Source organism: Anas acuta, chromosome 4 (assembly GCF_963932015.1).
Source record: "Anas acuta chromosome 4, bAnaAcu1.1, whole genome shotgun sequence".
In the NCBI taxonomy this organism is placed as follows: domain Eukaryota; kingdom Metazoa; phylum Chordata; class Aves; order Anseriformes; family Anatidae; genus Anas; species Anas acuta.
This window is the reverse complement of record NC_088982.1, coordinates 19257983-19275355: the sequence shown is the minus strand read 5'-3', so window position 1 is coordinate 19275355 and position 17373 is coordinate 19257983. Positions and strand designations below refer to the sequence as shown.

Here is a 17373-nt window from a genome sequence, read left to right as displayed (position 1 = left end):
CTGCCAATACTGCCCCTTTTTCAAACAGACAGGATTTCTGCCCATTTTGTGCCTTAAAAAATTGCATTTACCTTCACAGATGTTTCAGAAAAGCATACATAATGTTTCTTTATAGTCAAAAGGATCTACTTATTCTCAAATCCATTTTTCTTGTTCTCTCCTCATCTCAACAATTACGTATGGCCCCTTTGCAGTCTAGCAATTTAACTAGTAGTTTTTCTACTAGTCTAATACAAAACCAGTAGTACTACAATGGTAAGTTTCTGCCATTCCAAGTTCCCTCACTGTTGTGCCCACTTCCCTTCTAAGTCTCAGAAACTTTGTTAAACCATCATGTGCTTGGAAGCTAAAGGAAAATGTATTTCCTAGTTATTCCTTGTAACCCTTCTAGAGTATCCTCTCAAAACAAAAACCAAACCAGCTTGCTGCATTTCCACACATTAACAAATAAATAGCGGGCAGTCTGCAAGTAAGAAAAGGATGAAAACAGATCAGGTGAACACTAGATGCAATAATAAAGCTACTGAAGTTAAACAAACACAGTTCATTTTTTTCTTATTTAATAAATAATATCAAAAAGTGAACCTTTTTTGTTACATTATTGGAAAAAAAAAAAAAAAAAACAGTTTCTTATCTAACTCCAGCAATTGTACAAGCCATAATGAAACAGATTTAGTTTGGAAAACCAGCTTTTTGGGTGCACATTCCATATCCCGTGTAAGTGGAGTCCAGCGTGCATGGCCTCACAACTAGTGATGACTTTTCCACTCCTGGGCTTGGTCTTCTTTTGTGTTGTTCTGGTTCCACGGATGACCTCACTGTTCATGCGCAAAAAAAAACAACCAACCAAAAAAAAAACCAACATCCGAAACAAACATATTCCTTGGTTAACATTGAAAAGAGCCCACAAAAACGTGGCAAGGTTCAACACCTGATCAAGTCATAACTACTTTTATGATATATCATCGTACAGATGTTATGTTTGTCACATCAACAGTAACATGGCATTTTATCTTTAGCCTTGTAGAAAAAAAAATGAAGCCTGATATTATATGCACATATACACACACACAGTACACTTGACAAAAAAACACTTTTATGTGGTTTACATTTCACTTTTATTTAATCCTCAAAACTGCCCATATTGCAGGGTTTTTCTTGATGAAATATGGAACTGAGCAATTAATTCTACAAAATTATGGTATAAACTTGCTCATTTTCCTACCTTATTGCTAAGAAACTTTACAGGTGCACAGTTTGTAAAAATAACCCTTTTAAGACTGAATGGATACACATGCTACAGGATTTTTAAAAAAAGACATTAGCATAGCACCTCTGTATGGGGCAAATGCAGTGTTGAACACAGACAGAATGCTTACAAGGTCAGAACTGTTCGTTTATTTTACAGCTTCTAAAGGGAAGAAATTGTTCAGTCCTAAAAGGGTTAAGTAGAAACCCTAAGATACTTCTTTTCTAACAAAGCTGCCACTCAATCCCACAGTACAGTGCTTGAAAACAAAGTCAAAAGTCTGGCACAGGAAAGTATACACATTTGTTCAGTACTCATAAACACAGCTGCTTTTGAAAGAAAGTAAATAATATGGTTAATAATTGAAGAGCATCTAGTTTCAAGATGGACACCTCTATGGAGACTTTTAATCTACAAGTGGGTAGCTTACTTTCAATAGACTTTTGTTTCACTTGGCATTAATATTTTGTCTATGGGGAATTCACAGATTTATGCCTGGAGTTCACGTCTTTTCAGGTAACCATTCTGATCTTACAAGTCTGTGCAATGAAAAGAAGTACAGAATATCATTATTAACACAGTTGTGGGATGCCCTCAGGGCACATAATTAGGGAAAAACATCAGCAGCAGGTTATTAAAGACTATGCTAGTGTTGAATTCTGAAATGCAGTTCCAAACAAAAGAAAACAAGAAAAGGCAGAGCTAAATTTGAGCACTTAATTTGCTTTTGCATCCTACAGTTGGAACAACGTTCTGAACACAGACTCAATTTCTATGTATACAGAATTAACAGCAGACTTAACAGCTAGACTTGAACAGTTATAACTGTTTCATATCGAAACACTCTAAAAGTAGTTTTATCAAAATGCTGAGATATTGTTAATATCATGAAAATTGGTTAACAGCTCACAAGGCCAATAAATGTAACAATAACACCCCACAGGAAAAGGTTCAGGAAGATAACATATCTGAACAACTGGACATCTGAACAACAGTAAGGACTTGGAAGACCATTTCTGTACTACAAAATAACTACTGGCAACAACGGAGCCACAAGCCCGAGGGAAAAATGGGGTATAAAATAAGTCTTGTAAGCACAACTCAATAATCTGTTTTTAACCCACGAGGCTGTAGTGTGTAGAACAGCAGAAATTAGGCTAAGACATCAGGTTCTTTACAAGTCAAGGAGTATTATAATATATCTATTGGGCGAAATTATTGCAAATAAAGAAACTGAATATAAAAAAGTATTGCATTTATATGTAAAAATTTTTAAATAATGAGTATAAAAGCAGGTGTCAAGTTCTGAAAAGCTATCTAAAATATTCTCTGAAGGTTAAAAGGCTTGTTATGGTTTGCCTACTGTGTGTATATGATTTGTTCTTGAATAGCCTTCTAAATCCGATACATGTATTATTTATTTTCATTCTGATTAATGATGAAAATCTGTGGCTCTTGATTTAAGCAGTACTGTAAGATACTTATGTGCTTTGAACAAAAACGCTGAAATGATTCCTGTCACAAAACGATTAACATGAAGTTTTATAGCACATACACAAGTAAACAGATTTGCAAGTAAATGCCAGTAAACAGTTTAAAACAGAGATAAGGCCACAATGAATTCTGCCCTTGGTCACTGAACAGAGATGAGGTGAGGCAGTATTCACTAGTGCTAAGAACCAGCATTGTGACTATGTCATGGGAATAAGTTTCATAACACAGAAGAGCAAATATGAAGGCCTGTGGTAGAATACAAGCACGTTTTAAAAGGACAGTGGCACTGATTTAAACTATTTAGCTAAACACGTTTTACAACGGATTTCTTCCTTTAACCACATCATTTTCACATGTACAACAGAGCACTGAAGCAAACGAGTAGAATGGAGCGTCGGAGTACACACACATGGTGCAGACAATGCTTTAAAATGGTGTGGGTGTTGGAACTGGAGTAAGTGGTCAGACATAAAAACTCTGTGAAAATGGTCAACAGGTAAGCTTGAAAGCAATGCACTGTAGGAAGCCACAGGTTCACATTTACACAGTAGTTGTGGCTCATGCTTCAGGGTACAGGAAAGGCTGAACACACCATAACATTTGTATTTTGGCTTTAAAGAGGAAGATCACACTATCAAAACTTGCCCTATGAGTCTATGCCTAGTTCTGTGACTACAAATGAACTACTGGAATATATTTTCAAATACAAATGAAACAGGCAGGTCTACAAGGAGGGATAAAACATGGCAAAGTCAAAATGAAAAACAAACACAACAACCAACAAAGTCAAAGTGCAAATGAGCCTTAAATTTATGATGGAGAGAAGACTTGATCGTTGCACAAGCTGTTGGCAGGGAAAGAGAAACCCACAGGAAACAAGGATGGGAGGAGTTGACATCTTCATAGTGCTTTTGCGATTTTCTATTTGCCCATTTCCAAGTAATAAAATTTACTTCTAGTTATTATGGGATGATCACTTCACAATGAAAGCACGTTCTTGATACAAGTGGTACACTGAAGTCTGGCCTAATTTACGGAACAGTATGATGAAAAACATGCTTTTTGCGATTCTCAGTGATGAAGGGCATCACCTACCAATCCCATTTGCAGTACACACTTCTCATGATATTTTAGTTACATGCCAACAAGACAGAAGACATGCTGCCAAATGAAGTTATCGGGAACATTCCACTTTTGAAATAAAACATTTAACTTACACTTAATACAAATTATGTACAAGATTAGAAAAACCTGAACAGATCCTGAAACATTTTCGGATGCAATGACTGTGAAAGGAGAGGGGGAGTAACCCAGTAACAACCCTTCAAAAACACCAACGTATGCCTGTGACACGAACAATCATTAACATGACTGCTTCAGATGCCACTAAAAAAACTCACGTAATGTTAGAACCTCAAGAATTATCACTATAAATACATATTTTAAAAAAGGAAAACAGAAATAACTATTAACAATGACTGAAAACAGAGCACTAAAGTTAACATACATTGCATGTATTGCAGGCAAGGCAGAGGCATTTTTTAAAGCTTTTGCACAGACTTCATATAATCTTAAAAAAAATATGCTGGCCTTTACAAGGTTCTACTTGCTGAAATAAAAACAATTTCAGTTCATAAAAAGTCACAAGACTTCAGTTTAAAAAAAGGAACAGTTCCAGCCACAGACCAAAAATATATATATTTTTTTAAAACTGGAAGAGTATGGTAATTAGATTATACAAGCATGGTCAGGCTTGGAACCTGAATATACTTCAGAGCAAAAGCTCAGAGGAAAAAAAATATAAACTATTTGGTAACAAAAGTGTACTATATGTTGTGATACAAAAAAGGTATGGTGAAAATGTACCTTTTATACTAAAGCTTATACAAGTTCCTTGGTCCATAAAAACTATGTTGTGTTCATGTTTTCTAGTTTGCTCAACATGTATCCCAGCCACATTTTTATTTCTTGCCCATTAAAAAAAAACAGCTGAAAAATAGATTTTCAATAAAGTTCTTATGTTTCGGATCTATTTTTTTTTATTGTGGCTTCTATATTAAGATCAGCACTTGCAGGTAACAAGGTTCAAAATAATATCACCTAAAATGGAAAGGTGTTTTCCCATGAAACCACAAAAATTGTTCAGTTCTCTTGAATGTAGCACTTAAAAGTCAGTTAAAGTCCAAACAAACAACGGTAGTTAGGAAACTACAGTTGCCGTAGATGATGTGACGTTGGTTGGATTTGTGCTGACATTCGTGTAACTTCCCTCGCTGTTTGCAGTTGTTTCACTGGAAGCCATGAGGCTAGAGTTGGCTCTGAGGATTGCTCCAGCAGCACTGCAGTGCGGTCGTGGCCCTGGTTCCGGTGTGTATGTGAAGGTAAGGCTGGTGGAGTAAATTATGCCATCGTTACGGACCAAAGTTACTGGAACTTGGACTGGTTGACGGACCCACCTCCATCCCTCTCGAAATGCAGAAATATCTGGAACAACGCATAGCATGCTCTCTGCACATCTGAAAAACAGGAGAGTCAAGTGGGTATAACACTTAATAAGTATACACGATGGAAATGTAGCCACTACAAAAGCAGCAGGAAATACAGTACCTGTACATGGTTTCAGCTTCCACATCCCCAAACCAGACACGTAAATTTGGAGTGAAGTTCTGTCCTGTAAGTTCCAACATTGCTACATCCCCGCCACCGTTCAACTGGATTGGGGGTGAGCAGAAAAGAAAAAGCCCACAAAAAACATTAACAAAGACAAGAAGACCCTCAAAAAAAAATTCACAGTATATACAAGAACTATAAACAATCCTGTTTCTATTAGCTGGATGAAACTGAAATAAACAGACCTACACAACTGAATTGTAAAGTAAACTCATCTAAAGAGATACTGCCAAATAATTTGATATCCTGAAGGGATAATGACCACTTAAAATAAAAAAGTGAAAAAGGCTTTGAAAACAAAGAAAAAAGAATCTTTCTGAGAACATGCTAGGAAACCACGTTTTTCAACAGTGAGTGGCTCAGTTCTTAATAAGGCTTCAGTCTGCCTCCATTTGATGCATAAATAACCGTGTTAAGAGTCAAAATCAATTTCTAAATAAACAAAAGCCCTAAGGATATCACCATCATAGTATTTTAAAAACTAAAATCCTTAATGTACAGAAGAGTATTAATATTATTCCTGTGACGGATATGCTCACGTATTCTGGAATGTAACTGAGAAAAATTATTGCAACACAAAGCAATTTTACAACTTATAAAGCTAGCATGAATGTTTTCCTACAATAGCCTCCAAAGGTGCTATGAAGGTGAAATCAGTATGACAGAAATAATCTCACATGAAAGAGCTTATAAAAATAAGTAAATACATAAATCACTTACTTGAAGACTTTCTACAACAGGCACAGGTGTCACTGGAGCATGGACCGGTCCCATCCCCTCATAAAATGTGTACTCTGCTTTATCTGTGCTAATGATTGTCCAAGAAGCTCCGTCATTAATCATTTCTTTATTTGGTTCTTTTGGGCATGGAGTGGCCTTAGAAAGAAAGTTTGAAAACTGATCTGTAAAACTGTTTGACAATCATAGAGCTAAAAAGCATCTCAGTCAGCAACAGTGTCTATCAGTTCAATAACGTTTTCCTGTTTCTCCTCTAACAAAATGCACTAGGGGAAATCGTCACATACAGTTCAACAAACCTAGCAGAAAAGCAAACTTCTGAGAACATTTTAATTCTCACCTATAATATAGTCACATCTCCAACCTTCTTCAGTTGGATTTATTTAATAGATTTCATTTTAGTTCAGCTTCTCAAGTTTTAACATTATTCAATAGCCATTAACAAAACCTACAACAAATAAAGTGTGTATTTTAGTAGGACCTTGTGTTAATGACAAAGTGACCAAAACAGCCAGACTGACGTGGAATGCTTTTCATTTCATGAATGTTACCTGGCCAATTGCCAAGACTTTTTTTTTTTTTTTTTTTAAAGTTGTTCACCCACAAAATGAAGGAAAAAATAAGCTTGTATTTCAGTGTTTGTGCAGAGATGTGGGAGAAGCTGCAATGACAACCTTGCAAATGGTTATGTCATGCTACTTTGTTATGGCAGCAGCAGCCTCTCCAAACAATGCCATTATCTAGCAACCAACAGTGCATAGGTTTAACACAGAAAAAAAGATGGACTGAGAAATTTTAAGTTTAATACCTAAATTCTGTTCGCTTCCATAAAGCTTTAAGTGCATCTAGGTATATAACCATTGACTTTACTCTTCAGAACTGGTAGATAAACACCAACAGATTAGATAAACTAGCACAAATTGCCTAGTTCAGATGAACGGAAGTCAAGATCAAAGCTGAATTTGGGTGGACTCTTCATTCTGATACGATCAGGTTAAAAAACACTGAAAATAGCTTTCAAGAAAAGCCTGCAGCGAGGGTAGAAATACAGATCTTTCCCAGCTCAAGACTCAAATGATCTTTTTATTAGAAATATATGATGTTTCTAAATTACAAGCCCAACTTTGAAAGAGAAACTATTGTATACGGTTTTGACAAAGGACATTTTCCATGCAGGTAGACTACAACTCCTGATGGCAGGAATGGACTAACATGCTTCAACCCATAACAAATAAAACAAGATATCCATCCAAAAATGAATGAGCCTGTACAGCATCCTTGACTTGTCCCTTCAGACCTGACTCAAAAACAGGAGAAAAATGCCACAGAATTTGTTGTGAGAACCCTGCTATGTTGAAGAATCATTTCAGGAACATGTTACTCCTCCTGTCACAGAAATCCTCAGAAGACTACTCCACAAGAGAAACATTTGTCTTTGTCATTTTCAAGTATGGCAATTTGAACCCTCAGGCTCTTTTTGTGTGTGTTTTCCCCTAAACTTTCCTTTCCTAAACTTTCATCTCCTAAACTTTCCTAACTTTTTCAACAGGTGGCACCAGAAGGTTGAAATGCTTTAAAGCTATGCTTAGTACCTCACCAATTGTCTGGTTTCACATGGAGACAGGATGGGAAACACAGAACTGTGCAACATTAATAAAAGAGAGAATTCTCCAAGGACTGGTAAACACAAGTCAAAAGGAATCAAAGAGATGGACTAAACATCTACAAAATGATTCTGAAAGGCAGAGTCAGGGATGTAGCCCTTAATCCTTTTTTTTTGTAGGTTCATGCTGAACTGCTAGCTTTCTATAGCCCTTCTGCTTTAAGCCTTTAGTTTCTCTATACTGATGACAGCTGTCACCCTAAAGTGTGTTTGTTTTTTTCCCCACAGTGACCACAGACTGGCTAAACTCTTGTTATAAGAACTACATTCAGCAGTCAATATTCAGCAGGTGAAAGATGCCACACATGCCTTTTTCACTGGTCTTGGTCTTCTGGTCCAAAGGAAGACAGAGGTAAAACAGGATAAAATAGTCTCTCCTGCCACTGGCAGAAAGAGTCTATCTTCTGTCTTGATTTCAGTTACCAAAGAGTGGTAACAGCCTGATGTGCAAGTTAACAGATGTTGTAAAACAAATAAAAAAAGCAGGTACCTACTTCTCTAAAAAAATCGCAAGAGTGGGTTGTCCTTTTACCTCAGCTCTACTCTCATGGAAAATTTAGAACTCTTATCAGACTGGGCTCTGCAAGTGTTGCATAAACTGTAGAGTGTTAGGATGTCCCTGCAGTCCCCTGGGCATTTCCAGGATATTGAAGTAAGGCAGCTGTCACAGAAGCTGTTGTTGCTTCTTCATTCAGCCCTTCCCTCAGGGTAGTTTGAGAAAGATCAAACAGCAGGGCTGATTCCAAGTCACCGCAATTCCTGTTTCGTTGCTTTCTCTTCTTCCTGACAAAGACCCACTCTGCTTTATGAGAAAGTACTTTAATAGATATATTATCTCTGCTATCCACTGGGGGAAGAACCAACAGATGTGGCCTCTTGTGAATGTTTCCTGAAAATATGAACAAAGCACCTCATATTCTTTCCACTGGTCACATAGGATAGAATTCAATTGAGCCTTTACCAATCTTTCTGGTCCCTTCCCTTAAATTAAGGGAAATCTTTAAAAAGTTCACTTTCCACTTTCCTGCTTCTACCTTTCTTACTCTGGATGCCAGAGCTCTTCTCCTAAGAAATTCCTGAGTCTTGTGGTGATCTTCCTGAGGCACAACATTATCTCTTAACTCCCCCCTTTGCTATTTGAGCTGCCCTGGATTTTTAAAGAGAGTATGTTGCAATACTCAGATGGGCTTAAACTTGATGGCAGTCTTGTTATTCTAATGGGAATTGCCACGCTGAAAGTCTGCTAAAAGCATGCTAACATACATGAGACTAAACCCAGTTTGTTAGCATATTATACGAGCTGTCAGAACAATTGCACACTTTTTTTTTTTTCCTTTTTACAGCTATTCCTTGGGGTTTGTTCCTGTTAAAGTAGCTCATTAGGTATATATTTTTTCCACCTGCTGGAGAAACATTATTGAAGACAGAGATGGCTACATTCCTTAGGGACAAATCAAATTTCTATGGCTTTACAAATTACCACGATCAACTGCCTTAACTGTCTATGTGTTTATGCTCTTAGCCAAGAGCAAGACAGTGCAACACTGCTAAGTATATCATGAGATATGACTGTGATGAACTCTATTATGTCCTATTTGCTGTAAGCTAGAAGTGGGCAGACAAATAAATGGTGCAACTCCACTACCACGTCAACTTGTTAAGTCACAGTATTCTAACTATGTCTCCATTTCTTCCACTGAAGAAAAACAGAAATTCATTGTCTAGACAGGCATGGAAGAGGTTATAGGGAAAGAAAAAAAAACATTTTGGAAAGAGAAAGATAAAACGTGGTGCTTTCCATCCTCTGTCTTTTCAAAACAAAATATTAGATTCATTCAAAACCAACTGCAAAACTGGCATTCATACATATTTTGGGAATATTTGGGAAAAGTCTGCAACCGTGCTTCTCATCTATTCAAACAGGTTTAAAAAACTCACTTGAAACTGGATTATTCTCTCCTGGGAAAGGCACAAATACATTCTCTCAGTGTCTTTAAGGTAAAACGCACACTTATGGAGCTGCGATACTGGATCATCTGCATCCAATAACGCTGTTTGTTTATCTACTTTTCGAATTATCTGTGAATGAAATTGTACATATATGTTTAGGACAATCTCTGTACTTCATTACTTTGACAATTACATACGTACTATTAGTAAAAGAAGTGAACGGCTGTATTTTTCAAGTTTCCATGCTGCCTGTTTTAATACCAACATCAGATTCATAATTCCTAATGCTTTTGCAGGATACAGTATTGCAGTGACACTCAGTACTACTGCTTCAATGTGTTGCATGCATATATATTTTACATTTTTCCCCACTCTTACAGCAAAAAAACAGTGCAGGCTTGAGCAAAATCTACTTTTGCTCCATTTCTTGATATAAAAGAACAATAGGTCAGGTATTAACAGTCTGCAGAAGCACATGCTTCCACCATCAATAGCATCAATAACATTATGGCAGACTGGCTAATGAACCAAAACAGCTGAAAATAAGGATTTACTTTAAAAGTATTGAGATGTCCTTAAGTACAGTTTTGGAAACACAACTATCATAGTATATCTTAACAGCTGGTCATTAAATATCACTGAAAGGAAACTGCAAAAAACATTCATTCTGTGTAAAAATATATGCTAATTTAATTGAGAGCTGTTACATCTATAAAAATTAATGTTATTCCCTTACAGACAGTGGAAACGTATAGCTCAGAATTTTAACTCAACTTCTAGAAGAAAAGTCTAATACTTCATGTCATGCAACATCAGCAGAAGCAGCAGCCATAGTGCTTGGAAATTTCTAAACCAACAATTAGAAAGCCAGCCATGTCCTCTGGGATTTCTAATGGTAATAAATGGCATTATTAGCAACATAATTTTCAAGGTTAACTTGTTTCTTCAAGGTTCCTCACATCCACTTACGCAATGTCTGCAAGTTACCTTGAAATTGCATCACCTTCAAATGACTCTGGTAAGACAATATTTGTAATGCTTTCAATAGCAAACATAACAGAAACCTTCAGCCTGATTTGTTTTAATCTGCAAATCTATTTCTACCTACAAATAATGTTTTTGGATTCATAAATGATGGCATCTTTTAGGAAGGAAGAAAACATTAACAGGATGCCCACAAATAAAATGAGATCCCTCTTACTGACTTTCACGTGCTGAACTAGACCAGTAGTAAACAAGTCTGGATTTTTGTGTCAAATAACATGATTTTTGTTTGTTTGTTTGTTTTTGGTTTTGTTTTGTTTTGTTTTTGAGATATATTTATATTACGATTTTATAGCATTTAATACAAGCAGTCTTATTTTTTAGCTGAGTTTGATATTAGGACAAAATTTCTCATTATAGTCAGAGTAAGATCCCACTGGGAAGGGGGGAAAAAAACCCGCCTGCAGAGAAGGTTGGTTTTATATTGGAATATTTAAAAAAAACCATTTCTAATTAAAAGTGGAATTAGCAAAATCTTGTATGAAATTCATAACTGTCTGACAAACCACAATTTCACAGAAGATCTCATAGGAAGCATGGTTATTATTAGTCAAAAATTCCACTTGGGATGGCATTAGGTGCAGAAAATAGGAGAAAAAAATGCAATTCTATTTAAATTTATTTATAAACAACATTACTGTGTATCCATCAATAAAAGATTTCTTGGTTCTCAAATCTTAAGTTCTTAGAACTAATTTTCTATCTGTGACAAATGGTTGAAAGTTTCTCATTTCTTTTAATCATTCTAGTTGTAGTTCCAATGTTACATATTTAATACAGCATTAGTAAATGACCAAAATGTTTTTGCAAGATGCTGGTATAATGATGTAGCCTTAGAAGTACATATTCGGTTTTGGTTTGCTTTTAGTTTCAAATCAGTAGAATATTTTAAAATCTGCTCTGAACTCAACAAATGCATCGTCCTACAGGTTATGAAGTCTTTACTCATCTATTCGATATTGAAAGTATTTTCCTAGACTGTGACCTACATTACTGTTTTTAAAATAGACTTGTATTTTCTTAAGGACAGCTTGCAGATTAACCTACTTCGGTAGGTTTGAATTTTGAATTCAAATTCCCTGCGCTTAATTTACAAGCTGTTCTTTACTTATAGAATTAATACACAGATATAAAGATAAAAATATGCTTTTATTAAAATGAATGCCATTTTCCATATAAAACACATATTACTAAAAGGAAAGATATAAAGCCAGAATTGTAAACAATGCAAAACCAACTATGCAATTACACTAACTAACCATCTACAAATTAATTATAGCACTGGAGAAATTGAACTGTACCAGTCTTGGGAGTGCCATGCCAGTAACTGAGCATACAAGTTTGACAGTCTGCCCATAATGAATGTAGCCGTCTCTCACTGTGAATTCTTCTCCTTCTGATTCATCATCATCCACTGCATGAAACAGGAAGTTCCACATTATTTGTTTTAATAAATGTTTTTCTTGATAAGAGGAAAATTTAGTATCACACTATTACATCAAATACACGCTCAGTAACAAAACAAATCTGAGCTGGGGCAATTAATAAGGAAGAAAAATGCAGGACTTTTTTTTGTGGGGATGGAGGGAGGGAAGTTAAAAATATATTATTAAAATATTATTAAAAATATTCCTTTATTTTTACTTACAGAGGTGAATGTAAAATGCTCCCCACTGTTGTGAACTGGCATGGAAATTACCGCCTTCTACGTGCAAATATCTGGTGCTAACTGTTTGGGATCGAAGTCTATTAAATAGTGCCACTTTTGTCCCTGATGCAATACATACTGCAAGGAATACATACAGACTTCAGATTATAAAATTACTTTGCTAGTACAAAGAAAAGTAAGAAAAAGTCACAAATACAATAAATAACTAATAAATAGTGGAAATCAAGAAATAACTCTCACATAGTAGTTAGATTACAAAATATTTGTGACAGACCAAAACTAGTCACAAAATTATAAGTGGGAAACACACAGAGGCTGTTCTCCAAAGGCATGCTAGTTCACAGAATTATGCCACTTGGCCAAATTGGCCAGTGCTTGCCAGATGATTTTTTTTCTTCTGTTCACAGCTTTCAAACAATTCATTATTTGAGCAGAAGCTCTAGCTTACCCTTGAGAAGTACTTAAATTACTTTCAGTGATCATCACATTTGAAGTATAAAAAAATCTATTCTTACAAATGACAATCAATTCAAAGGAAGACAGATACAAGTATATAAAATTGTAACCACGCAACCTGAAATTCTCAGATCTGAACTTACTTATCACTCAATAGGGAGAAAGGCAAAGTCTGCTCCCCTAAAAAAATTCAGCAACTATCATTTTGTCGTGAAAACAGGCACATTTCTTTTACTTGGTTCACATTTACTACTGAAGGATGCTTGGTTCATATTCACTGTCCATCAACACTATCTGTCTGAATACAAAGTCAACAGTGCATACTCTGAGCCCACGGGCGTGAACTGCACAGCACCAGACCGCCTTTAGCCATGTGGCAAGCTAGCGCCCCGAGATCCACATTCCATAGGTGAATGGGTTCCAGCCCAACACAGATGGAAGAGCCTTTTAAAGCACTAGTGAAGAGAGAGAGAAAAACAAACAAAAAAAAAACAACACGGCATCTCTTGAGGTGCTCCAGTGGAATGCAGGCAAAAAACTTTGGAGAAAAAGTAAAAATGCTCCCAATTGTACATTAGCACCAGAGATATCTTTAGTTAAAAATCATGGTAAGCAAGTAAATCTGGGTGAAATATCACCATACAGATTTCTTAACCAAATACTTAAAAGTGATCATGCAAAATATATTAAAAGTAAAAACAATATGAAATGGCATGAGACAGGAAGAAGGTGGCTGTGACGTGAAGAGGCATAGTGTGGGTAATGTGTGTCACTCTACCATGATATGAAAGTTACCTCTTTGCTACTGGTCAAAATATCCTAAGCACCAGATCAAGGCAGCTTAAGGGATTCAACAGCTTAGGAAGCTGAGATAGAGCATTCTTTATGCGTTTGCTTACAAGGATTTCCTCCTTGGAATAAAGTTTTTGGGTGGACCTTTAATATTTACTAAGCAATTGTGACTGCATAAAACCCAACATTATAATCTATATTGGAACACTTCAAAATATATTCATGTACAGTTCTAAAGTAAATTAGAAAAAACATTCAAAATTTTGTTGTATTTTATGTTGTAGTCAAAATCTCAGAACACACAAAAAATGAGTAGGAGGCAAAACGAATTGCTACATAAAGAAAAGAACTGTGGAATACTTACAGTCTGCATTTTTCAGTGACTGTTTCTTTTTAGAAGGCTTGGAGATGACTTTGATTCGTTTACTGAGGAACACACCGATGTCATCGCTATTGCCATAGAACATTTTTACGGATAACATGAAGTGCTTTCTCTTGTCTGAATCTGATATGTATAACGTTTTGGCAGTGCAATAATTCTGTAGGTAAAAACATACTGTTGTTTCTTTTTCCAGATTAGCCCTGTTCAAGAAGCTATATGCATCATTGTGAACAAAACTGGAAACCGACATTATTTTCTAAAGCAGATCAGAAATTGCTTTCTCCATCTCTTCCCCCTACTGACAATGCTTGATTTTTTTTCCTAATTCATATGGAACACTTCCATATGGACATTTTTTATGAACTACTGTTTCAATTTGTGAAATTTAGCACCTGACTTCAGTACTTTAATTTCTTTCTAAATACCTTTACTAAGGCTAGAAAGCAGATGATGAGAGCCTATAGCTGGATCAAAGCCACATCTGAGTGGGTGAGAGCACTACTAAAAATTACGTTCAGGTAGAGCTATAAAGGCAGTACAGCAGACATGCACAAGAAGCTGCTTGGGCAAAAAAAAAAATGCATTGAAACAAGCTTTTCTTGAAAAGATCAGAGAGGATTGGGTTTTGAAGCAAATGGAAAGTTACTAATAGCTACACGCCTGAACTAGGTGACAGCAGGAGCTTAAAAATCTCAAGAACTTTTATTATCCTTCATTTTAAGAACTGAGTACTCAGAAACCACACAAAACAGTGTCTATCTTGGCATAACAAACACATTTCTGAGAAATTATACTACAAACTTTAAAGCTGCAACATCTTCAGTGGAATTCTGTGAAATCATGTATTTAAGCTACAATGTACACATGGTATGTATTTTGCAAAACCTCCTTGAGTTAGTAACTGCTCATGGAAGCAACTAGCCATATTTCAGACCAGTTTAAAGAATCTGTTCAGACCCAAATCATCCATCTAATTGTGGTGACCTAGTCACTGGCTTCCATGGCAGCAAAATAAAGAGTAGCAGTTCCCTGACCCTGAGTCAACAACCTACAAATGAAAAGTTAGTACCTTGCTATGATCCCATAAATCAAGTCCACTGACTGGATTGTCCTATATTTTTGAGGTATTTTTTAAACCACTTATGCAATATCTGCTGCAGTGTAATGAGAGTTACAATAAACCACTGCATTCCTTGAAAGATGCACCATGCAGTTAACATCTTTTGTGGTAATCTGAATGTTTTATGACACTTCTACCTTTCCTTCCAAGTTCAGCTGCTGCATTTCTTGGTCGCTGTTTCCTATCCCAATGAAGGCGCAGGGTTGTGACTCTTGCTCAGTACAACCATCCCGTTCCATTTGCTCTTTTTTTTTCTTCCATCCACTGCCCATAAGATACACACATGGAGGGGGACAAAAGAACCTGAAAATGAAAAATGAATTGTAACATTACACACAATTTTTAAGAAAAAAAAACAAACAACAAACATTCGAGACACAAACTGACATAGGCCCAAAGCTTTCTCAATCAATTTACACTTTGCATTACAGTTTATACACACATGCCCTTCATTTGCATTGAAGATTTCCTAAAATGCAAATCAAAAAAAAGAGACAAAGGAAAATTAGCATTAGATGTACTGTCACCAAGCATCTTTCCAGTTCAATGACAGCTAACAGTATCTCTATAAAATGAAAACACTTTTAACCTTTACAAAGGAGAAATGTTCTTAAAGAAAGTAGAAAGGCCTTAAAAGTGATGACAGTGTTTTGCTTTTGTAGATGATTAACATGATTAAGACACACAGGACTGTTCCAGAAACTAATTTAATGAACAATTGGTGATTACAATTCCTAAACATCTTGGGTTTCATCATTAGCAAAGGAGGGAGTTTATTTTATCCAAGCATAAATCTCTTTTAGGTGATATTACATCTTCATCAGTAATCATAAAAAAACAAGATTTACTCTTTAGCAGCACTGACTGAAGTCAGTCTAAATGCTATTTAAAGCATTAAGTTCAAAAATAATTGCACTGTTACAATACCATGTATTAGTCTTGAAGTTTCTGCAAAATGTTAAAAGGCAAATCCTATTTGCTCTTGGGTTGAGTTTAGCCAACAGCTGCAGTGCTTTTATCATCACTTAGTTAAGATCAAAGTTGAAAAAGCAGCAGAACTACTAGCATATGCTAGCTATGGAGGAAGCTAAAGAGGCATGAAGGGGAAGGATGACTGAGAAAGTTTCTAATTATTCTAATTCAAATTGGAATATAGCACTTAATTTGGCACTTTTGAAATCCAAAGAGGACTCCTACTTTATTCCTTTAGGTAGGTACAATTTTTTGAAAATGTGGCCTGGAACAACCAAGTTCATGGACAATTTTTCTTAAATACTATGCTAACCTTAATTAGCGTAAGTCTGCTTTAGTATGAAATCAAGCTTAATATACTTCATCACTTCAACTATTCAGCACTATTAATGGCAATAAAATTATTTTAAGTAGTAGACTTCTAAATAGAAGAAATCAAAATCCTTCCTTACTAACAATATAATAAAAATGTAAATAGTAAGAACCCATACAACTAAACATAAAGATTTGTAACTATTTCAGTTAAGGCATACAATTAACTTACATTCCTTATTAGAGAAACAAACAACAACAACAAAAAGTACACATAAAAAGCCAGCTTTTAAAAGCTTATCTTGCCAAATAAATTCACAGTCACAAATTCTCACTTAAACGTCTCGCTCTTTTGCAAACACATCAAAACTGGTGATATACCAATATACCATACAGCTCAAATGTCTAGGAAAATTTTTCAAAGCACAACACACACTCTGCTTTGAAAAAAAGGACTGCCTACAAAAGGTAATTTGTAAAAGGTAGATTCATATAGGAGGCCGAAATATTTGCATGTTTGAAACACCCACGAAACTTATTTGTGGACCTGCTCATACAGTTTGCTTTTTTAATTCAAAGCCAACAGAACTAAACGATCTATTCCCTCCATTATGATAATCCACTTCAGCAGAGACATAGCATAACATTTTTTTGCTCCTTTTATTGCCTTCACTGTTTTGAAGGACAGAAATTTTGATGAATATGGAATTGGGAGCTAATGGAAAGCCACTTGTAGAAGTGAAGTGTTCAAAGTTAACAATGAACATTTTTCCTTATGCTTATTGCATCAGTATTAACTCTGCACATTTCATTTTTGGGAGGTAATTATGGGTCAGATGAAGACACGGATTTTTTTTTCTTC

General features: G+C 35.7%; 1 protein-coding gene across 3 annotated transcripts in view; it reads right to left on the bottom strand.

Annotated features, from left to right (window-relative positions):
• Positions 1–543: 543 nt before the first annotated feature.
• Positions 544–17373, bottom strand: part of RBPJ (recombination signal binding protein for immunoglobulin kappa J region) — a 57355-nt gene continuing 40525 nt past the window's right edge. For all 3 annotated transcript variants that reach the window (XM_068680062.1, XM_068680061.1, XM_068680063.1), the window contains exons 4-11: positions 15365–15530; positions 14090–14264; positions 12457–12594; positions 12110–12222; positions 9753–9893; positions 6134–6289; positions 5351–5454; positions 544–5259 (exon numbers count right to left, since the gene is read on the bottom strand). In XM_068680062.1, the coding sequence (XP_068536163.1) occupies positions 4944–5259; positions 5351–5454; positions 6134–6289; positions 9753–9893; positions 12110–12222; positions 12457–12594; positions 14090–14264; positions 15365–15530 (1309 nt within the window). In that variant the 3' untranslated portion in view covers positions 544–4943. The remainder of the gene's footprint in view (positions 5260–5350; positions 5455–6133; positions 6290–9752; positions 9894–12109; positions 12223–12456; positions 12595–14089; positions 14265–15364; positions 15531–17373) is intronic.